At 39.0% G+C, this 24979-nt stretch overlaps 1 protein-coding gene across 2 annotated transcripts; it reads right to left on the bottom strand.

Annotated features, from left to right (window-relative positions):
* Positions 1-3158: 3158 nt before the first annotated feature.
* LOC114462571 (uncharacterized) lies at positions 3159-15448 on the bottom strand. Of its 2 annotated transcripts, XM_028445507.1 has the most exons (14): positions 13961-15448; positions 13650-13872; positions 13136-13300; positions 12973-13055; positions 12666-12840; positions 12066-12176; positions 11912-11959; positions 9936-10070; positions 9595-9729; positions 9304-9372; positions 9111-9205; positions 7645-7771; positions 7309-7431; positions 3159-4268 (listed from the first exon to the last, which is right to left on the bottom strand). In XM_028445507.1, the coding sequence occupies exons 5-14, from the start codon at positions 12741-12743 to the stop codon at positions 4158-4160; spliced, it is 1032 nt and encodes a 343-aa protein (XP_028301308.1). In that variant the 5' UTR covers positions 12744-12840; positions 12973-13055; positions 13136-13300; positions 13650-13872; positions 13961-15448; the 3' UTR covers positions 3159-4157. The 2 variants fall into 2 exon arrangements, 1 of the variants encoding a protein (XP_028301308.1); XR_003673979.1 differs by having other exon boundaries at positions 3160-4268; positions 9936-10005; positions 13650-15441.
* Positions 15449-24979: the final 9531 nt, after the last annotated feature.

The raw sequence follows: 24979 nt of genomic DNA, 5'->3' as shown, positions 1-24979 counted from the left end.
TTTTCCCAGATTTATTTTTGATAATTGGCATTAGTAAAACAGATAAAATAGAATCAGGTAAAATACCATGGACTAAAAACCCCGTAAAGCAGATGGCAATTAGGGGACAGAGTTTTCTGCTCGCAAATTTTAAGTGCTCCGCAGATATCTTGTCCATACCACATGCTTTATTGTTTTTTAGCATCATTATTGCATCATGGACCTCTTGTGAGGAGATGGTCACATCTTCATTAGTGTCAATGGTGCCCACTGTGAGAATGTTGCTCTTGACACAGTTGAAAAGCTCATTAGTAATGTCTCCTCCAAAGCTGAGAAATTTCCTCTGAGCCACTGACACCATCAATATTGGTTGGTAACGAGGTTTTACAATTATTCATTTGCTTAATTTCTTTCCAGAAATCATTAGGACTATTGTTTTGTAATTTCTTTGCAAGCGAATCAGACCTCATTGTGTTTTCATTCCTTTTGATGAAGCGTAAAGCATATTTAAAACTTGCATGTGCCTGTTTCTTATACTCAAATAAAGGGCCATATTTTAATCTGCCTGACTCAACCCATACCTTGAAGGCCCTTCTAGCCTCAGCATGGAGCTCTTCCACATACCCATTCCAGCCTGGCTTGGCTTTTTGTGGTTTGGACTTATACAGAGGTGTAGATGAGACAAGGAGGGATTTCACAATATTATCATACAGGGAGCATAATTCCGTAGCATGTAGGTTGCTCTTACAATTAATATCACAACATACAATGGCATCCTTTGGTAACTGAATGTCGCTCAACAAGGTGTCAGACTGTGCATAGTATTTATGAAGATCTTCCTCAGTGAGGTTACACCAGTCTATTCTGCCCACATGAGTGCTGCTATCTACTGGTAGAAGAGTAGGTATGTTGCCTAGATTTACGCAGAGCGAAAAAGGAACATGGTCAGCAATGGCAAATTCATAATGAATCCTCATGGCCTCTAAGGAATCATGTGCATCAGCTGTGCAGATGCAGTGGTCAAGCCATGAGGTCGTGTGCCAAGCCTCACTAATGTAAGTGTAGCTATTTTCAGGCAAAAGCGCTTTGCTAGAGAGAATCAAACCACTTTCAGAGCAGAGCTGCATGAGGTACTTGGCAAATAGAGATCTGCCATTGGAAATATCTGCATTCATATCGCCCACAATATAAATGCAAGTGGAAGGATAATCTTGAATGAAAGACATTACACAAGCTAGTCTATTAAGATATTCACCCTCATTTTGAGAACACTCATAGGGTGTGTAAATGTTCAATATGAAACAGTTTTTATCACCACACTTGAGCTCAATACCTATGGCCCAATCAACACCCAGCCTAACCACAGTCACCAGCTGATCATATTTTTTATGCCACAACACAGCAACACCACCAGATATTCTACCATGAACAATCCTGGTGCTCAGGTCAGTGGTAGATTCACCCACCCCATAGAAGTCTTGATGCAGTGAATTAAGTCTCTCTAAATCCTGTTTGGGTAAAAAGGTCTCTTGAACGCACAGTACATCACATGACTCTAAAAGTTTATCCACTACGCAGCGGCGCGCTTTATCAGCTGCACTGTGCCCGACGCGCAGCCCTCGCGCATTATACGACACAATATTGAGCCCATTCATTTATCTGCGATAATCTCCGCCTGGCTGCTGCTCCCCAGTACACCTGTAGTTATAAGGGCAGGTACAGAGCTTTGTTGCTGTGGCCCAGCCTCCCTTTGTCCACTGTTATCTCTAGGTTTGCGAGCCTCAAAATAACGGCGCACATAAATCCCCTCTGGCCAAAGTTGTGGGTCATACATGTCAGTCACTTCATTGCATTCGGCAGTCACCTGAAATGAACTGAATCTATTGCGGGTCGTGTCAATCTTCCGACATGTCACAGTTTTGCCTAATTTCTCCGTTAAATAATCACACAGAGTTTTAGCATCAAGATCGGGGGAGAAACGAGTGGCAAAGACACTCACCAGCTTGGTTTTGATCACTGGGATATTACTTGCTGTGCCGGTGCCAATTATTCCCACCTTCCTCTGCTCATTCTTCCGGGTCTGCACACCTCCGGGTTTCGGCTGCATAGATACTTTTTGTGACTTCTGAGACTTGCGTTTCCCTTGCTTCAGTACGGTACTCCACACAGGGGAAAGAAGTTGGGGGTTTGCCGTCACTCTCGGTGACTGCCGAGCAGGCTCCGCCAGCCCCACCGCTTCATTCTCCTGCAATACGGATGCAGCGCCTCCGGCGCCATGGGCCCGACTGGGCGAACCATTGCGATGGCACGTCTCCACGGCCATCATCCGGCGGCCCAGGGCCGCAGTTGCCGCTCCCAGTTCAGCGTTCACGCTTACCTGAGTTTCCTACGTTTCCCTCAGAGTGGAAACTTCCTGACTCAACCGCTCCAGCCTACTGAGCAGTGCCGATGCATCAATACTGCCAAAGCCGACAGGTGGGAGTTCATCCAGGTAGTATGAAACAAACCTGGGAATGTCCTCACCACGCTCATTCAGCAGTTTCATGCAGTCCTTAATGTTATTAGCATCTTTCTGGGCGCCTTTGTGCTTTACAAAACGTAGCGCTGTCGGGCACAGCTCAAACAGCAGCCGCTTGGATTCTTCTATCCAGTCAGATGAGAAGTTGTTTGCGGCTAGCAACACAATGTCATCATGCGGCACGGTTCTCATCTTGACGAATATGAAGTGTAGAAACTCATCTTCCACAATCACTTTCCCATCAGTTGTTTTATATACCTCTGGTTTTATACGAGAGTTTGCAGTGCCGGTGTGGCAGGTTAACTGCCTCCTCATTGCCATGCTGCCTCAATGAAGGCGTTTCAAATAAGGATGTCCCGGTTTAAATCCACGGCTCGGCGGAACCCGACGGACGGTGGAGGTTCTCCTCAGGATCGGAGCTCCATGGTTGGACACGGAGACAACACAGAACCGGGCCCTGGAACTCACAGCCCGAGCAGAGCCTCCATCACCATCCCCGGCTTCAGGATCCACCGATATCAAGGATGTAAAAAACACACATTTCACTAGTAAGCTGCAAAAACTCTGACATTTCAACTAGTAAATCATTGATTGAGGTCTCAAGTCATTAGTTTACTTGTGCATACAGTTGTATGTTTAGTTAGTGAAGGCTGAAATACGCACTTTGCCTTTACTAGTAAGCTAGGTGGATAATGCTAACCTGCTGTGTCACTTTCAGTAGGCCCCGTCATCTGTTTTCTTTATTATTATTAACAGCGTACCATCCCATCATTCATCATTTACCGTCTTAATGCTGCTTCTCCTTAATTTAATCCATCTACAGTATATCATCATCCGTGGAATTAATGAACAGTTCATCACTGTTGTTATGCTGTGGAATATAAAAGACCTAAAGACTGAACTGTGTCTTTGTTTTCTCTCTGACCTGAGCAACTGTGTGGATAAGGTGTCCCAACAATCTTTAATACATACTTTCATACACGGGAGAAGCAATAATTTCCATTAGTAATAATAATAATAATTAAGGCCGTGAGCGGCGTTGTAGGGTCCGAAGGAGTGGCCGGGGTGGGTAACCCATGTGTATCAAATATGAGACTGTTTGAACTTTGTATATGAGAGTTATAGCCGGTGACATTATAGGCCCCTCCCACTGATCACAGGATGAGGGGTAGACAGTGTCGCTCGCAAGACTTGTTGAGAGCCAGCTGGTCCCAAAAGTGTTGTTTCTGGCTTTTAATGTTCAACTTACCTAAGGTTGTTTTGGTGTTACAAAACACACACACATACAAGCATCTCTTGAAATGGAATGATCTATTTCACAAACAAAATACTATTTACCTATTTTCACATTTTTAAAACAAACAAATAAAAAAAATATACAAGTATACTTGAAAGTTGTGTTTTGAAATAAAACATAATGAACACCTTTAATTATATACATCTGTCAAGTTATTTAAATCACACAATTTCTTTAAACATGAAACATTCCAAGTCTATGTCTGACTAAAATTGGTCTCATAACACAACAGACAAAAATAAAGTCAAATCTGCTTGATGTCTTAAGTCCTATGTGTATGAAAACACCTTGGCCAGCATGTGCAGACAAAGTAAAAAAATAATATCAAACTAAAAAAAATACAAAATAAATTAAAATAAAGTCCTATGTGCAGGCAGGGCAATTCCAGTCACTTGCCCTGGTGTCTCGGAGTTGGTCCTTACTCATCCCCAGGCACTGCTCATGGAACCACCTATCACAGCTATCACACTGTAACTGCAAAATGAAACAAGTGATTAAATAATCTAATTGATCTTTTTTTCTGAAATAATGGAGTAGATGTAAAATATTGGATAATTTCCCGTTATGGGCGAGGCAATCATTCTTCATGGTAATTTTGTCTTTACATTTCTAAATGGCATATAATGTACATTTTATTACATGTAGCAAATAGTCATTGGCATACTGCCTCAAAGACTGGCGATGTATATCAAAATATACTAAGCCTCTGTCATTGGTGTAGATCTTTCCGAGGATGTTTTATTTTAAAAAACAGTTATTTCTATTACTTAAGTTTATGCAACAAACTGTCCATTTTATCACTGCCATTGAGAGTCTACGGTCACTATAATGTTTTTACTACTTGGTAATAATAATTTCCAAGTTAAGCAGTGGATGTGACCTGCTTATACTTGCTATCCTATATTTTAAGAATGAGCCACAGGATGTTGGTGTGGCACAGAGGTGGACAACAACTGAATACACACATAAAGTATCTTTTTCAATGATCCATTTTCCATTAGAGGTGCATTTCTTAGATTCAAGGCATGCCATAAAAAGTAAGTAAAACTTATTTCAGCTGAGAATAGCAGAATGTCATATGATGGACTCATTTGGTATGTTGATTACACTAAAGCCACATAGCCTGACTGTTTTGATTGTAAATCTGTAAATATAAGTACTGTATCTGTGTCACTTCCCAAGAACTTGAGGAGCAATTTAGTGCCATGAATTCTACCTTTAGAGAGTTGTTAAGTACATGTTCATTATTGAGGTTGTCGTTTGCAGTGTTGCTAGACATTATATTGATAAGTGTTTCAAATATTTTGTCCCTCTGATTTGAATACATGAGAGGGACAGAATATCAGGAACACCTTCAATATAATTCACTCCAGTACAACATCAGCAACCACTGTGAGTTTGATAATAAGCATTAAGTGTAAATCTATCCAGTTGAACAGTTATAACAAAAAATGATAAGCTTCCTAAGACTTAAAATCATGGCAGAGCTGTCGTATTGAACTGTATTACATTGTACAGGTGTAATGAATTGGCTCATGATTACTATTTCATATATATAATGCCCATACATGTTATATGCATGTGGTTGCTAATAGACCCAGTGATGCTACAGTTAATACAATCAATATTATATATATACCATACCCATACGCAGAGTTTGCAGGGGCAGGAGGGCATTGCTGTCGTGAGACAGGTTAGTTTTACTGGTTAATTTTACCCTACTGATGATGTGTTGTTGCAATAGTAATCCTGCTAAGTTATACTATATTGTTAATATAATTTAACAAAAAACACAATGACTAGGAAATAAAAAAAAAGATATAAAATTCAAAGGTTCACAAAATAAAACCAAGTAAATAAGTTTTAAAGGACCAGCAGCCGATGACATTTGACCATCCTGTAGCAGGTGAGTGCGTGCTTTGTTTACAACATGGAGGACACCTCCACAGACTCGCTAGTCTGTTGTTTGTAGTAACATGAGTGTGTTACCTAAAAAAACAAATGGAAATCACTAGACTGATCTGCTTGCTAATGCTAATGCAACACCATTTTAGTTAAACAAGGTAAAAAGACTGACTGAAATAACATGTCAGCCTTTTTGTTTGAGGTTAATTGTACTTGGAACCAGTTTGATCAATTGCTTATATACATTTTCAAAATTATTTGAAAATTACTTTGTCTTAAATGATCTTTTATTCCTTTTTTCCATTTAGGGTGATGATTTTAAGTATGTGAATTAGTTTGTTTTATTAGTAAATAACTTTAAAATAGTCTAAATGATTTGAATGAAAAAAATCGTGATAAAACCGTGATCGTAATTTCACAAAGAAAAAATCAATATCAAACTATGCTTATGACCATACCATACCATTTACTTACATTATAATACTATCATAAAACCTAATTATAACTACAATGAGAAGCCCAGATCCTGGGGGCTTTGAAATGGAGCACATTGCACAGTTTTTCTTCATGTCAAACACTGGCAAGAAAATATTATTTTATTAACACATACAGTATATGTACACATTTTTCAGTTTTCTTTCAGCAGCAATGCAGTCAAATACCAGATATACTACAGATTAAAGCTTGTGATCTCCAAATGGATCAGACATGGCATTAACAAAATTTGAATCAGTTTTTAAAGATGGATCCATCATGTGTGATTTGGTGGTTATTATTGTGACAATTACATCAAATCTGCATAAATTATTTGTGATGAGTATTGTGTATTTTTGCTGGTATATTAGCAGCTGCTCATGTATAGTACAGCAGAGCCCATGCTAACGGTTGTCGATTTTTATCTCTGCAATACATTTGTTATTTGTCTATATTTTATATTTATTTTTCAACCATGACAATAAACATCTATTCTATTCTATTATAGATGGCCTCAGTCTCTCCTCCTGCTTCCCACACACTTGTCCTGTGCTCAATTCAGAGTTCTCCTGTAGATACCTGCTCTAAGATCGACTCCTATGCCTGATCGATTTGTGTGTTTGCCTTAATTTAAGCCCCTTTGCTGAGATTTTCTTTTTTGCCATTTCGTCCTCTTTGGACAACCAATTCTACCTAAGCCCCAACATTTGTTTGCTTGCCTGTCACTCTGCCTATTGGCCTCTCCCCCACCAATAAAATACCTTAAAAAAGTTTCTGTTTGCCCAATTAATTCAGCATCCTTCTCCTCTTCCCTGCTATATATTGTGAGCATTCAGATCAGTCCATTACTGCAACGGGAAATGAGTAATAAATCATTCTTTAACTGAAAATAAGTTTTATCTCCTTGACATTTATTGATCAGGTTTGTGTTGTGTTGAAATATAAATTGATCTGTGTTGGTTATGGGTTCATCTTAAATCTGTATGGGAGGTTTGAATGTGACAATTTTACATGCTTTAGATAATTATAATGTATTTCATTGTATAACTTTAATACACATTCATCATTTACATAACAAGTAACTACCTTCACTTAAAGAACAGTGAAAATATAAAGAAGAAATGATAAAACAAACCTGAAGCACTGAGTATCGAAAGTGTAAATGTCCTCCTCTCACAAGCCATCTCCTTTTTGGATGTCCCGAAGGACATACAGTAACTGGTAATGCAGGAAAGGCTTCCATCACTGCCCTCGCCATCTGTACCAAAACACAAAATTAAATATGTCATCTGTGATACACTGTTTTTGCATAGTAACCCAGTGAAATTATAACATTTACTTGATATTATTATATTTAAATAAAAAATGCCTAAATATTAATACTTAAAACAATACCTGTAATGAGGTATCTAACACAATTTGAAGAAACCAGCCCTCTAAATAGAGCAGTTAAATTTCAACAATTTTTTACCATGGTGACAATGACCCCACAACTACTGCCATCACGTTGAACTGGATGGTGCATGGTTGATCCTCTCCATTTGACAGTCCCCCAATCCTCCTTGCTATAGCAAATCCTCCTCATTTTGAAGTATTCACTTGGTAAAACACATAAATAAATAGTGTCTTATACACATTGATCAAATATTGTTGTAAATAAAAACACATCAGCTGATCAGTAAAACATAACTGCAAGATAAAGTAGGTTCTATTTCATAATATTTTGTGAGATGTCTCAATATGGGATACACACTCACACTTTTTTCAATCCGCCAAACCCTGATTTGCCTGGAAGAACTGTCCATCCGTCAGGGACACTCCCACTCTCTATAAAAGGGAGGGCGGATGTGCAATATGGCATCACATTAGTGCCAAAAACCCAAGCGCATAAAAACTGTCACCGCGCAGAGGAAAGACCACTTTCTGCGCGCGCGCCTTGCCTTTCTGCTCGTGTGTGGTGCCTTTCTGCACGCGCGCCCCGTCTCGGTCTGTGCGCTCGCGGGAATCTTTAGTTTTGGCACTTTGGGGGCGGGCATTGCATAGACGGCACCTCCTGTCTGATCGGTCACTTGAAACCCGGTCAGAGCCAATCTGAGGTACAGTAGTTCGGGTCATCACAGTGTAAAGTCCGTGGCTGTTTCCTGGGACCAAAGTATAGAGCTAGTTTTTTTTTTTTTTTTTTTAATGTGTTAGCGAAACTGACTTCTGGTTTCCGTCTAATTTTCCTTAATCTGAGTTGATTGCAGGAACTTAAATCTTTTTTTTTAAAGTAATATTAAAACCCTATATATGTATTCTATTGATAGTCTGTCATTCATTATAATTCTACTAAAGTTACTGTACTTGCAACTATAACATCAATAATTAGGCCCATATGATAATCCTGTGGTCCTGATATGAAATACGCATAGATAAGTTGGTTCAGGTGGACTTACTCTGGTGTAAAGAAGCACAACAGCAGATGAAGGAAAGTGGTCTTTTCTGTGCGCGATGACATTTTTTATGCGCTTGTGTTTTTGGCACTAATGTGACGCCATAGTGCAATTCCTCATTCAAAATAAGCACTTCTTCTCACTCATTTGAGCAAGAAGGGTTGTCTGGTGCTATATCTCACTCAAATTACTCATAGTACAAGGGTTATATACATAATCTAAGGTTATCTTGCCTATTGAGCAACTTAAGTTCAAAATCAGTATCTTGACACTGAGGGCATGACAGTGAGAGATAAAAAACAAAACAAAAAATAACAGGTTAAATGTTTTGGGTTAGGTTACTTCGGCCCTTACACATTTTTACTTTAATCTCAAACAGAAAATTTTCAATTGAGTAGTAAGAGTTTGACTCCTCTATGAAAATGTTTATTCTAGTGTCTATACTGTGCTCTTTGAGGCAAATCTAGATTTTAAATGCTAATTTATATCTAAGTTGATGACTAACCTGACTCTTTTTGCAGCATCTTCAGAGTCTGCTTCCTCTGATGAACTTGCTGCTGGATCCACCAAAAATACAGAGGCTATGGCAGGAACTATGTACTAAAAAAAATTTGATGTTAGTGAAAAAACACATTAAACAGACATACTTAAATAAAAAAAGATTTTCTTAATCGACAAATGTATTAACAATCACTAACCAGCAACTTCCAGTGGATACTGCCAACATTAACAAAGGAGAGTAATTGTTCGTAATTGTTGAAGTTGATCTGTAACAGCAATAAAAAATTATTTAAATAAGTGAAGTTAATTTGTTTTTATTATCACTATTAAAAATCATAATTTGTGTTTTATTTAGTCATTAATTCACGTTTAACACACAAAGTATTTTATTACAAACTGGACACATCCAAGTCAGCCACTTCAAACTCAAGTAATAATTTTGTCTCTAAAAGGTGTAGATACGTTACAGTCATGAAATTAAACATCACCTTTGACAAGCCTTGTCGTCTGAGGTGACTTCGCTCCCCAAAAAGTGTTACACCTGCTGTGAAATAATTGAGAAGGTAAAGACTGTTTCCCACGTTGAACTGGCTGGCAGAAAGATGGAAGAGGCCCTCGATAATCTAAATCAAATTGAGATATACACAGAAAAATATCACAACAAATATAAAACATAAATAAAAGTATTTAAAGCAATAACACACTTAACTGAAATGTAAGACTTTAGAAAATTAGTTATAAGCTTTTGACCGTTTTATTAAATTTTGGATTACAATGTTATGTGTGTGATTTGTTTCTACTGTAGATAATAATTTCAACAATAAAATACCTTGCCATTAAGCCACTGGTGGGGTCTCAGTGATCGTAGCTCACTGTTGCGGATCACAAGATTATTTCCTCTAATATGGGAGGGAAGCACAGCAATAACAACTTCTGAGTCTTTTGTTTTCCACAGTGATGTCAGCTGAAAACACAAATGAAGGAGTTCATCAGATTATTCCATCAGTCATAAAAGCAGTATGCTATACACACACACACAAACACTTGTGACATAAGCCATTCTCAGAAAGTGAGCTCCTTCTGTGTCAAACTGAACAAATGTTATGTATTAAGTCTTAGGAAAATGGTATTTACTACAAGTAAAATGTCAGTTTAATTGTTTAATAAAGTTAAAATGGTTAGTGGGCATTACAAACACTGTTTCTCAAACATTGCTGTTATCTTAATAATTTATTTTACAGGTAACAGCTGACAGTTGTTTAAAGATCACTTGTGATGTCACAACTACTGGAGATGACTTGGTGATGTCTCCATGCTCCTCACACTGAATGTTTGACGGGTCAGATGTCATGTCCTGGTAAACATAAATGTTGGAGACAAAAAGAATTTCAACTTTCAAAAGTCAAGTACCGTAATTTCCGGGCAATAAAGCGCACCGTTATATGGGTTGCATTCCAATAATTTAGCAATTTTCTAAAAAAAAATCCACTTAAAGACCGCAGCATAAAATAGGCCACACTCTATTGGTTGATGAGGCCAACAGCAGTTTTCTTCCCATTTTTGTTTTTTCCTCGTCTGTTTTAGCGCCAGAACACTCGCTGTCATGTAATGTTGCACCTGTACGCACACGGTCCCGAGACAATCTAGTTCCGAGTACCAATAAAATTTAATACCTCATAAAATCGCGATTAAGACGTTTTAATACTTTTTAAGGGCCTTAATTCTCCCAATTGATTTACCAACCTTCAATACTTTTTAAGCCCCCGTGGACACGCTGTGTTAGGTTTAACAGAGATTTCCGTGTTTCAACTGATGAGTTTCCTTCTCCACATATCAGTCCATTTACAGCTTTTTATGGTCAGTTTTTACTGGATCCAGACTGATACACACTTCTCTCTGTTCTTCTTTCCGTGAACTACCGCGGAGCGATCACTCCGAGTTCTGATTCTTCAGTCAGAATACGGAGGCGACCGCTTCTGAACAAAGTAAATGTGGTGATTTAGCAACATTATGCTATTAATCATGTCCTTATCTCCGGTCTATCATGCGCTACTTTAACTAGACGGAGCGGAGATCAGAACAGCCTAGACTACCTAGTTTATCGTCGCTCCGTCTGTCCGTCCTTCTTACGTAAGCTTCTCCATCTCCGACATCACCCAGCGCTGGTTGGGTTGCCCGTCCGCCCGACCCCGGGGTAGCACCACCAACGCGGCGAGGTGGCCTGAGCAGCTGGGAGAGGAGGGAGGCGGCTGCTGTGGCGGCCACTGCTCCAGCCGCGGCACAAGCCCAGCCCTGCCTCGCACCGTAGCCCGACTTATCCTGCCCTCAGAGCAACGATCACTCTTGAACAAGACTAATGCGGTGATATAACAACTTTAAGCATTTTTTTTCCTTCTATTACAAAGTGGCTGATTTTATACAGGCTGCTCTGCAGCGCACTCTGTCTCTGACAACATGTCTCTGTGTCTTTTCCATGATGAGGGAGTGTGGCATCATGACAAAATGACTAATCAGAATGATTCAATGGGAGCGTGAACTATTTCATGTAAACAGATTCTTTAGTCCGCCTGGTCTAATGTGACGGAGCTCAATTTTTGGCATCATGAAGCTTGAAAGCTGGAAAAATCCACAAATTAACCGTGTCACTGTTTAAGCCTCAGGGATCAAAGTGTGGAAAAAAAACTAGCGGCTTATAGACCGGAAGTTACAGTATTAAAAATAGAATTTTGTCTTCAACAACTACAACTGAAGTAGACTTCAAAATAAATGCAGCAACATTTATGAATCTGTGTCATTTTTCAGTACCTCTGGGATGATGGACGCGTACAGAGATTGGTTGAGAGTCTTCAAAACCTGATAATCACAATTGTACATGAGATCAACATTTTAGATTTTAGTGAAACAAATAGCAAGTGTCACTCAAAATAAATGACAATCCTTGACATAATCTTTACTTTACCATCTTTTCTTGATCTTTCTTGAAATCAAAAGCCTTTGGGATTGATGAAACATATACATCTCTCCTCCTGTGTTTCCTCTGCTTCCATTTTTCGACCTCAACCCTATAATTCTAGAATAGAATATAATGAACAGAGAACAACAGGTATAGTTACTGTTTACAGAAGATAATATTTGCAAGTGAATGTTTGTAGGAAATATCTTTTTCTACATAGTTAATTCAATTTTTTATTAGTTGGTGTACATTATCTGTCAATATGAGTCAAATATGTGATATATTGTACAATGGTTTGTGGATGTTTGCAATAAAAGCTTCAGTGCTGATGTCTTAGGTAAATTTTCTAGTTCTGGAAGTTATTATTGCCTGTAATAGGGTGTAATGCACAATGAGAAAAGAATGAAAATTCAATTAAATAAATACTTAAACATCAGCCCTTGTTTTACTCTATTATTAAAGGCTAATAATAGAATGAAGAATATTTTCCATATAACAGACCTGATATAGCTTTAGTTCTAGGTAATTATTTTAATGATGTTATGATATTTAAAACAAGGACAGAAAAAATAAAAACATTAGTATAACTTTTCAAAAATATCATACCTTGTTCTTAGTTTTCAGAGAATCACGGTACTCTCTCAGCAGTGCATCATGCATGGTCTGGTAAGTTTGCACAGTCATCAAGTCGTGTGAGCCTCTTGTGTTGAAAGCGAATCTTTTTTAGATCCCACTGGCTCTTCTCCATAATCCCCTGTGTTTTATTATCTCTAGTGTAATTCTGTTAAATAATAAATTTGTTAGTGAGTTAGAAAGTTTTCATTTTTGTGAATGCTATGTGCCTATAATTGCATGGATTATAACTGTCTTAAAATTGTTGTTTTCTTTAACTTCAGTTTGTGGTCATTTTTACCTGAGTTGATTTCTGGGCCAGTCTTTGAAACCTCATTGACACTTTTGCATAAAAGGATCCTTTTCTATTGCGTCCAAGGTTACCTGCCACAGAAGCACAAACCTTTAACAATAAGAAAACAAACTAAAAATAAATAAACTTGAAAAATTGTTAGTTTACTTACCCAGTATAGTCCTGACCAGTGGGCAGCCTGAGGCAGAAAGTACTTCTGAAACTTTGGAATAAAGTTTGGGCAGAAGTACACATTTTGCTTTCCGTCTTTGTCTAACGCTGCCTGCTGGATTACACTCTTAAAGTGTTTGTTAAATGGTGTTTGGCCAAAATCATTCTGCAAGTGACAAAAGCACATTCATGTAATTTCGGTACATTTTGTTGTGCTTTGTGGTACAAAACTAGACGCTATTAACAAGATTATATTTCTGTGGTCCAGGCAATTGCTTATTTCTTATTTTCATGGACTACCTTGACAATAAATGAATATATGCTGACATTTCTCACAGAGGAATTAGCTTGCATCATTAAATAAGTCCATACAACATGTATTTAGGTATAAATAACAAAAGGCAATTCCTGCAAGCATACTGGAAAACACAAACATGCACAAATAAAAAAAAATACAACACTCAACAAAGAATAACTAATTATGTAATGTACATATTCTCGCAAATATTACCTACCACAAAGTCTTCCTCAGCAATGCTTGAGTCATCAATGACTGGCTGTTAAGCTGCTGTCAGAAGGGTCTGAAGGTTTTGAAAATGTTTCTCAACATTTTCACCACTGCGTGGACTTGAGAACAGTACAGTAGGACTAACTACTACTTCATCAAGCTGTTTCAGAGTCGTAGCCTGAGTCATCAGCCCAAAGACATGCATGCACAGAACATAATGTTTTGCAGCACTATGAGGAAGAATTATAAAGAATTTGTTATTTGTATGCTACTGCATTGTAATACACCAAATTATATTTAGTCAAAAACATTACTCACTGTTTTTTGCAGAGGTCCTTGGCGTTTTTCATTATGTGGCTAAGGCACCTGTGTAGAATAGGCAGTGCAAATGCATGCTCCTTTCCTTGTCCTGTCACAATGTCATAATACCGTGACAATAGTTCATTCAGACTTAGGCCACATAGGTTATGAGCAATTGACTGCATCAGAACTTTGGAGCCATCACAAATGTACATGACTGGTCTTTTGCGAATTTTGGGGCCATGGAATTTGACACGGTCTGTGATGAAGGAGCCAAGAAAGTATGATAAAGACGCAGTAGTGTGGTCACATGTAACGTATGTGGCAACAGGGACAGGGGAGCATCCTTTCACTGGATTCCTCACTACAAGTTCGTATATATAAAAAGATGTGCTCTCCCCTTCTGCCTTTTTAACAATGCTCCTCGTGGCATCTAGGTAGACAATGTCCTCCTTTGACCTTTGGTGGAATAGCTGAATCATTTTCTTTGACCACAACATGACACCTTTAGGCTGCAGGATAAGCATCTGGATCAACTGTTCATCAGTGCCTTTCTTGTCTTCGGACATCAGTTGCAGACTGATTATGTCATTGTCGTGCTGCCTTTGTTTTTTCCTTTCGTTCCATGTTAAAGTCTTCATTACTCCAGGAGCTGGCACCTCATCCCTGCAACCCGATTGTGACAACAGTCTGTTCAAGCTTTTTTAAACTATGCAAATACAGAGTTCTTGGGAGTTTAAAGGTCAAAGTGTCAGCAATCAGTGGTCTTTCTTCGCCTCTTATTGGCCTCCTTCTCAGTGTTGTCTGCTGTGACGCACATCGCCCCCCCTCAAGTGAACAAGAGCCTTGAGGGACTTATTTTCAACTTTGACTTTTACCTGAACACAGCAGTCATCAAAGCGGCAGTACCCAGCACAGGTAAAATGTAGGGTAGCTCTCTCAGAGCCTATTTTTTTTACATTGTGCCGCTTGAAAGCAAAGCTACAATATGGATGTAAACTTAGAATTCCTTTAGCAATCACATATGTCCAATGCAGACTTTTGAACTGGTGGTTCTGTTGGGTCTTCTGAAGTTTTGCCCATTCCTTGTGTGGAATGAAGAAAAAACAAGGTTGCTCAGGCAATTTGTGGGTGAAGTATTTTTCATCTGACTCTTCTGATGATGAATCGGTTGAGGCACTGCACGTCTCAACACAAGTAAAAAATTAAAGGTAGATTAGACCTGTAAGGTATAACATTAGGTATAAAATAAATTGTTTTACAAAAAGAAAGATTGTTTAAAACCCAAATATATAACCAACAAAACTAATAATTGCATCAATGATACATATTTTAAAAAATTCCTAGTTTAGCTGCATATTGTAAATTTCATTAAAGAATGTGAGAAAAATAATGAATTGACTATTTTTTGTAATGGGACATACCTCATAAATTGATAATGACAGAAAGGACTTCAGAGTACTCCCTTAATGTAAAATGAATAGTTATGAAAGATTTTAACAATTCAAACTAACCTACTTAAATTGGCCCATGGCCAATAACATTTTACGAGTTTCTTTCCTTACATTTTTATTCTATTGTGATTTTACCTCAAGGCTGTCATCCACAGAGGACGATTTTGTGTCATGCTGTGACAAAGGAGCATTTATTTGTTCTTGGCTGTCTTCAAACAGGGTTAGAGAGCCTGGCGAGTCCAACTCTGTCCCAGGTTGTGGCACCGCTGTCGTTGGATCTGGTCCTTCATCAGCTGGGGTGACAGAGCCTGACGAGTCCAACTCTGTCCCAGGTTGTGGCACCGCTGTCATTATGACATCTGTTATGACATCTCATGAATGAGACCATGTTACAGAGGTGGAGTCCTCCACGCCCCTCTGCGCTTGCCTTAGGACAGTTTCCCTCCCATTGCTATTATGATAGCTGTGTTCATCGCCATGACAACTGTTGTGATGGTGATGAATATTATTTTATGGAGACGGTGTCTGTCCCCCGACCCAAATTTCACAATGATTTTAACATAAAATCAAATAAAAGAGCTATCAATTCTAAAAATCTGAAAAAAATTAAAATCTCAAATCTAGAAACACCAAAACATAAAACCATTAGATGTGCTCTATTAAATATTAGATCACTGAGATCCAAATCTCTACTAGTAAATGACCTTATCTCAGAAAATAACTTTGATTTATTCTGTTTAACTGAAACATGGCTGCATCAAGATGAATATGTTAGTTTAAATGAAGCCACTCCTCCCAGTCGTTTACCACTAGAAGTCCCAGGGATTTCTATATCCCCCCAGAAGTCCCAGAGCAGGGTCAAATGAACTCTAGGACCAAACTGACGACTCTGATGGCTACAATTTGCATCTATTCATTTGTAAATGAATCACCTGAGAAATCAGCAGGGGGGAGAGCATGACTCTAACAATGGAAGTCTGGAATGTTAGGGGGAAGTGCCCTGGAAGCTAAAGTCACAATGCCCCGTTTATTAAATACTCATATGCCACGAGACATAGGCCGTGGAGGTGGTGTAGCAGCTATTTATCATTCCTCTCTCCTAATCTATCCTAAACCAAAGGCCAGTTACACTTCCTTTGAAAGCCTGGTTCTAAATTTATCTCATACCGAATCAAAAACCTGCCAGCCAGTCTCATTTGCGATAATTTACCGTCCTCCAGGCCCTTATTCTGAATTTCTATCAGAATTCTCTGAGTTTATATCAAACTTAGTCCTCAGTTCTGATAAAATACTGATAGTAGGAGATTTTAATATCTATGTTGACAAAGATAGTGATAGCCTGAGCTCAGCCTTTATGTCCCTAATAGACTCAGTTGGCTTTTTTCAAACTATTAATGAAGCTACTCATCGTTTAAATCATACTCTTGATCTTGTTCTAACATATGGCCTTGGTATTAATGAACTAAAAGTCTACCCTGAAAATCCTCTGCTATCAGATCACTTTTTAATATCTTTTAACATTATCCTAGAGGATCTCGCACTGTGCAATAAAATAGTTACAAGTAGAAATCTGTCCAATAGTGCTGTGGCTAAATTTAAAGAGGCCATTCCTGCTGCCTTAAACTCAGTGCACCATCCAATAAATAACTATGATATTAATTATAACCCCTCTCAACTTGATCTGCTTGGCGATAGCTCTGCTAGTCTACTAAAATCCACCTTGGACTCAATTGTCCCATTGAGGGAAAAAACTATTAAACGTCAGAGGAAAGCTCCATGGTTTAGCTCTGAAACTCGCACACTCAAACAAACAACCCGTAAATTAGAGAGAATGTGGCGCTCCAATAAAACAGAGGAGTCACGAATACTCTGGCAAGAAAGCCATAGTAAATACATGACAGCCTTACGACATACTCAATCTACATACTACTCCTCACTAATTGAAGAAAATAAAAATAATCCGAGGTACCTTTTCAGCACTGTAGCCAGGCTAACACAAAGTCAGAGCTCTATTGAGCCCATGATTCCTCTAGCCCTCAGCTGTGAGGACTTTATGACATTTTTTAACGATAAAATTCATAAGATTAGAGATAAAATTAGCCACTCCCTGCCTTCACCTGGGCCTCCTGTACCATTAAATGTAAATAGGCCTAACCTAAACTGTTTCACACATATAGGACTTCAGGAACTTAACTCTATTATTTCATCCTCCAAACCATCGACCTGCCTTTCAGATCTGATTCCAACTAAGCTGTTTAAAGAAGTTGTTCCCCTGGTGTGCCCATCTTTGTTGGAGACAATAAATATATCCCGATCAATAGGCTACGTGCCACAGTCCTTTAAAGTAGCTGTAATCAAACCCCTTCTCAAAAAACCTACTCTTGATTCCAGCACTTTAGCAAACTACAGGCCTATATCTAATCTTCCTTTTATTTCAAAGATTCTTGAGAAAGTTGTGGCGGCTCAGCTCTGTGACTTCCTTCAAAACAACAACCTGTTCGAGGACTTCCAGTCAGGTTTTAGAGCTCAACACAGCACAGAGACTGCTTTAGTTAAAGTAACTAATGATCTACTCTGGGCTTCAGATGAAGGACGACTCTCAGTGCTGGTTTTATTAGATCTTAGTGCAGCTTTTGACATTATAGATCACTATGTTCTACTAGAGAGATTAGAGGAATTACTTGGAATTACAGGGACTGCCCTAAACTGGTTTAAGATAGGTACCAGTTTGTACACGTGAATAATAAGTCTTCTGTGTACACTAAAGTAAGCTATGGGGTTCCTCAGGGCTCTGTGCTAGGTCCAATCCTCTTCTGTATCTATATGATCCCCCTTGGTAATGTTATGAGAAAATACTCTGTTAACTTTCACTGCTATGCTGATGATACCCAACTGTATGTATCAATGAAGCCAGGTGAGACAAATCAGCTATCTAAACTTGAGGCCTGTCTAAAGGACATTAGGGCCTGGATTGACCAAAATTTTCTTCTTCTTAACTCAGACAAGACTGAGGCCATTGTACTGGGCCCACGACACCTTAGAGAAACCTATGCTAGCCTAACTGCCCTAGATGGCATTACTCTGGCACGAAGCACAACTGTTAGAAACCTTGGGGTTTTATTTGATCAGGATTTATCCTTCAACTCTCACATAAAACAAACTTCAAGATCTGCCTTCTTTCATCTCCGTAACATTGCTAAAATCAGATCTATCCTGTCTCAGAGCGACGCCATGCTTTTGTTACCTCTCGACTGGATTATTGTAATTCTCTTTTAGTAGGCTGCCCGAGCAAGTCGCTTAAGACACTTCAGCTGGTTCAAAATGCTGCAGCACGTGTACTGACTAAAACTAGGAGAAGAGATCACATTACTCCTGTATTAGCCTCTCTGCATTGGCTTCCCATAAAATATAGAATAGAATTCAAGATTCTTCTTCTCACTTATAAAGCCCTAAATGAACAGGCACCAGTCTATCTCAAGGAGCTTGTAGTGCCATACAATCCCCCCAGAACACTACGCTCTCAAAATGCTGGACTACTCGCTGTTCCATTTGTCTCTAGAAGTAGTATAGGAGGAAGAGCTTTCAGTTATCAGGCCCCACTTCTCTGGAACCATCTACCAACCACGGTTCGGGGGGCAGACACCCTCTCTACCTTTAAGGTTAGGCTCAAAACATTCCTCTTTGGTAAAGCTTTTAGTTAGGAACCAGCTCACAGCTCATAGTTAAGATGCAATAGGCATAGACTGCCAGGGGGGTCTGGCATGCTCGGTTGGAGAGGTTGGAGAGGGCGTCAAGAGCGAGGTCATTTAGGTTAGAGAGGGACCGGAGAGGGTCCCATTCCTCTCTCGAACACTGCCTCTATGTCTGCTTCTTCCCTTGTGTGTTTGCTCCTGTACTCCTTCTGGCTTTTGTCTTGCAGGTCCGTGGGATCCTCAGTGTGGAGTTACAGAGTCTCAACAACCCTTTCCTCTGCACACACCCAACACAGCATAACGTGGATGGCTGTTCATCATAGGAATGGGATCCACACAAGGTTCCTGCTGCTTAACAGAATCCATGATGAATTCATGTTAAGTGTGGGATACATATGTATGCGTATATACATATATATGCATATGTGTGTATCCATAAAATGAAGAGTCCGTCCTTAAGACTGCTCTACTGTAAAGTGTCTTGAGATACCATTGGTTATGATTTGGCGCTATACAAATAAAACATTGATTGATTGAAATAATAACAATCAACTTGAAAAAATATAACAAATATGAATCTAAATTAATAAAGTAACAAAAAAACTATTATACATGCATTTTTTTTTAAATTAGCTATATTTTATTTCTGGAAATACATGATAAACATGATAAAATAACATCCCCAAATTCCCAGTTAAGCCCTTAAAGAATAAATAGAGTAAAGAATAATAGTATAAATGAATAAAAATAGAAAAAAATTGGAAAACACCATCCATCCATTAATCAATTTTCTGACCCATTTTCATCTGTTTTCAGGGTCTCGGGGGTCTGCTGGTGCTTATCTCCAGCTCTCATTGGGCGTTACAGGGTGCCAGTCTAGAAAAACACCACTAATATAAGAAGAATATAGACAAAAATAATAGAAAGATACAATAATATACAAAAACAATATAACCCCTATAGCAGCAGCATTAATAAATAATTGAAAAGAATGTTCAGTGTGTTATGATTTTCAAAGTTCTTCTTCTTTTTAGTGTTAAGTATCGTAAATATTGGTAAATGATCAGAGATGTCATTTATTAATATACCACTCGTTAAATCTGTGTTTTGTATGTTTGTGAAAGTGTTGAGCTGTTTATTAATTCTGGTTGGTTTCGTTATGAGAGGTTTTAATCCATTTGTGTACATGTAATTAGTGAAGTCTTCAATGTGTGTATTTTTTAAAGGATTTAAAATGTTTATATTGAAGTCTCCACATATCAGTATTCTCTTATTTTTAATTTCTTCTATCATTTTAGCTAGTTTCTCATTAAATATGTCTATTTTACAGTCAGGTGCACGATACAAACAACAGATTATTATCATACGTCCCTCTGGAAGCCAAGTTCATTGCAGCAAATGTGCCTGACGATAAGCTACCAGAGTACCCGCATCATTGTACGCTCAAATACTTCAAGAATACTGACCAAGCATATTAAGGCTACAATATTGTTTATTTCATTAATGCAGTTTGTCAACGGATAGAAAAGATGGATGAGCATGTACAGTGTGTGAAATAGGCTTAAAAATGACTCAGCATGTTGGAACTAGATTCATCAATGTTTCCAAGTACCCCCTACAATGTGTTCAAGTACCCCTCGGGGTACACGTACCCCTGGTTGGGAACCACTGCTTTAGATAACTGATTCGGTTAGAAGGACCACTTGAGCAACATTTCCATTCTTGGTGAAAATTCCAACGCCAAGCACGTGGGATTCAATTTTACAGTACCTGAACCTTTGACGTCTCGCTACCAAGGACAGTTAATAGCGTGGCTTCGGATTCAACAATCTGGACATGCTATTGGTAATTTAACAGCCTTGGCAGAACATCTGTTTACACCCAGACATTTCACAGTTCAACAAAAGTGTTCCTCGGTGGTGGAACATCAGTATTTGAATTTACTTGATCAATATGATGATATCATAAATGCAAAGCCTGAGGCAATTGAAGTGGCCCGCGTAAAAGCGGAGACTTGTGTTTGCTCAAATAACACTCATGGAAGGAAAGACATGTTTGTGGGGTTATCAGAATGTGATATCTACAAGGTGGATGTTGCATCAACCTTGCATTTTTCTGATGATGGCACAAGTAAGATGACTTTTCATGATCCTATTAGGAATCAGGACACAATTTTAACAGTAAAAGGAGCTCAGATGTGGGGTAACGTAACCATAGGAACGTTTAAGGACGTTTGGTGGGTGTGCGGTGATAAAACATACCTATTTCTACCATATGGATGGTACGGATGTTGTTATATGGCACAGTTAAGACTTCCATATGAAGTTTTTGTTATTCAGCAGGGACAACAGCCAAATGACACTATCTATACGAATACCTCTAGTAAAAGGACGAAGATGGACATGGCATATTTTGAAAAGTTGGAATCTTATCATTGGAGGATAAATCTAGGAGAAAAATGGGGCATAAGACTTTTTCCATGGTATGGGGTCACATTTTTAGCTGATCATATTGATAACATTACCTATACTCCGGAGAGTTTTGCAACTCAGACCATTAAAGGTTTCCAAACATTGTCAATCACTCAGAAAAGTCACTGCCTGACTTTGTTGAAATACGACATGGCTTTTGATTACGTTTTAGCAAGGTGGCCTTTGTGTAGCTTTAAATCTTACTGGGGATGCTTGTTATACATTGATCCCTGATTCTTTAGATAACATGACAAGTGTGATAGATGCATTGCAGCGCATAAGAGAGGCCTTTGGTCCGTACTCAGATGCCGTTATAACATGGTGCACATTACAATACAGATGAGGAGGAAGATGTGATAGTGAATGCACATCCATATTAACTGATTAAGCCATTTCCTAAACGTTATTTAACCAGGAGGTTCATGGTTAAAAGGGGGAATAGAAGGGAAAATGCTAATCGCTATTAAATGAAGGCATTATTCATGCAGACTTGAAGCATTTATTGGAAAAAAAAAATATTTGAATTAGGACAACAAGTTACATTATTATATTGTACTTGATGTGATGCAAGTGTAGGAGGATGAGCTTGGACAAGGAGTGATAAGAATTATAATATTAATTATTAATATTACAGCAATTTGCCAAGAGGTGCCATCTGAAATCGAGTTAAAGTGTTTCAGATCACTTAATTAGTTATTAATACCTTGTCATCCAGGGTTGTGAACTCTTGTCAAGACTGTATACTCTCCATATAATACACCTTATGATTGTAATATTTTCATAAACCACAGACAACTTCTCAAAGTATAAACATTTATTAATCAAAACAAGTTAAAACCTACTAACACAATAAAGCTAAAAGAGCGCTACGCTCACTAAACTAAGGATAAATGTATATATACACTTTAAGGTAAAAGCTTAGTAGAGAAAGAAAGAAGGAAGGAAAGAAAAGTAGCATGACTTCAGTGTGTGTGTGTGTGTGTGTGAGTGAGAGCTATAGTAAGATCAGTTTGGAACATATGGCTGAAATTATTTTAGGCCCAATTAGAATTTGAGATCCAGAGTACCTCGGTTCTGATGGGTCCGTGGTCGGTGGTAAGTAAGTAAGTAAGTAAGTAAGTAATATTTATTTATATAGCACCTTTTACAGACAGAAGTCACAAAGTGCTTCACAATACATACAGTGCATACAATACAATACAAATTACAGTTACAGTCACAAAAATATGATGGTCATAAAACAACCCTTTATCACTGGAATTTTAAAATGCTTTCTGAAACAAATAGGCTTTCAGTTGGCTCTTAAAAGCATCAACGGAATCAAGCAAACGCAAGGAAAATGGAAGATCGTTCCAGAGCGTTGGCGCGACCGCCTGGAAGGAGCGATCTCCTCTGGTCTTGTAACGGGTACGGGGGACCATGAGCAGGTTCTGATCCTGGGACCTCAGCCTCCGGGAGGGGGTATAAGGACACAACAAGTCTCTAATGTAGGAGGGAGCCTGACCATGTGAGGCTCTGAAGGTCAGCACCAGAATTTTAAAATTGAAACGAAAAGTGACTGGGAGCCAATGAAGGGCTTTTAGAATGGGAGTAATATGGGCCCTTCTGTTTGTGCGAGTCAGTAACCTCGTCGCAGAGTTTTGTACCTGCTGAAGATGAGACAGCGCCTTTTTGTTTAGACAAGAAAATAAGCTGTTACAATAGTCTAAACAGGAAGACACAAAGGCGTGGATAATCATTCAAGATCATCTCTGGACACAAGTGAACGTAGTTTAGAGATTTTCCTCAGTTGGTAAAAACAGTTCCTTGTCAGCAGTTTAGAGTGGTGCTCTAATGACATTGCTTTGTCAAAGATAATGCCAAGATTTCTAAGGCTTGTTTTAGCAGACAAACTCAGGTCGCCCAAATACTGGTGAATCCCTGGCATAGCGTCATCAGGGGCAAACACCAGCACCTCCGTTTTGTCTGGGTTCAGTTGCAGGGAATTTGCACCGAGCCATTGTTTAACTTGCGCAAGACATTTCAGCAGAGAGCTTAATTTCTGGATCTCAGAGGGCTTAAAAGAGCAGTAAAGCTGAATATCATCCACAAACAAATGGTAGGAAACATCATCAAAGGTCTGGATAATTTTCCCTAATGGAAGGATATAGAGTAAAAACAAAATCGGGCCCAAAACAGAGCCCTGGGGAACCCCACACAGCAAATCAGCAGGGTCAGACAGGAACTCATTTGCATAGACACTAAAACTCCTCCCCGACAAATACGAGGAGAACCACTCCAAGACTGGTCCAGACATTCCAACCAGGTCACGCAGTCTTGTCAACATGGTTTGATGATTCACAGTGTCAAATGCTGACGAGAGATCTAACAACACAAGAACAGCACATTTTCCAGAGTCCGCGGACATCATAATATCACTGTACACTTTAAGCAGGGCGGTTTCCGTGGAGTGATTCTTACGGAAACCGGACTGAAAAGTGTCGAAAATGTTGTGTTTCTCCAAGAAGGGTACCAACTGATCAGAGACCACCTTCTCCAACACTTTGGACAAAAACGGAAGTTTAGAAATGGGCCTGAAGTTTTTTAAATCTGCTGGGTCCAGATTGGGCTTTTTGAGAAGTGGTTCTACAGTTGCGTGTTTGAAAGAACTGGGGAAAACACCAGTTGACAGGGAAAGGTTGATCAGATCGGTAACCCAGGGGCCAATGACATCAAAGACTTTTACAAAAAATCTACAGGGCAGAACATCAGACACACAGAAAGAGGGCTTCATTTTGGTTACCATAGATGAGACATCGGCCTGTGTTACAAGGCTAAAAGAGGACCACTCGTGGGAAACAAGCTCAACAGCACCAGGTGTGCAGAACGAGAGCAAAGGAAGATTATCATTGATATCCTGGAGTTTATCGATAAAATAGTTGAGGAAATCATTGCTGTCAGCTTTACAGAACACAGGTGTAAGAGGAGCAGCAGGACATACAATAGAGTTGATGGTATCAAACAATACTTGAGGTTTTTTCTTGTTCAAAGTGATCAGCTGACGAAAGTAGTCAGATCTGGCATTTTTTATAATTTCGTTTAAAGAAGACATAAGTTCCCTCAGATGCAACCTATGAACCTCAAGTTTGGAAGACTTCCACAGACGCTCAGTTTTTCGGTCCTTCTCTTGTGGCAGAGCGGACTGGTGAGAGGAGTCTGAAGCAGCAAAGCGTGGCTCTGGACCGCTGGAGTGTGTCAGACAGGGTCCTATCCTGGACCTGGTTCTGGCCTGGGTTAGGCTGGTCGGTTCTGTTCCTTGTTCAGCGAGTTTCACAGCTTGTTCAGTCAGCAGGTTTCCACTGGTTCTTGTTGTTGGTTTCGCTCCTTCAGGCTAGGTTCTTGGTTCAGTGTTCAGCATCTTCAGTTGGAACAGGAGGTTTA

This window comes from Gouania willdenowi, chromosome 1, assembly GCF_900634775.1.
Source record: "Gouania willdenowi chromosome 1, fGouWil2.1, whole genome shotgun sequence".
NCBI lineage: Eukaryota > Metazoa > Chordata > Actinopteri > Blenniiformes > Gobiesocidae > Gouania > Gouania willdenowi.
Note: the sequence above shows the minus strand (reverse complement) of the source record. Positions and strands in the feature narration are given on the sequence as shown.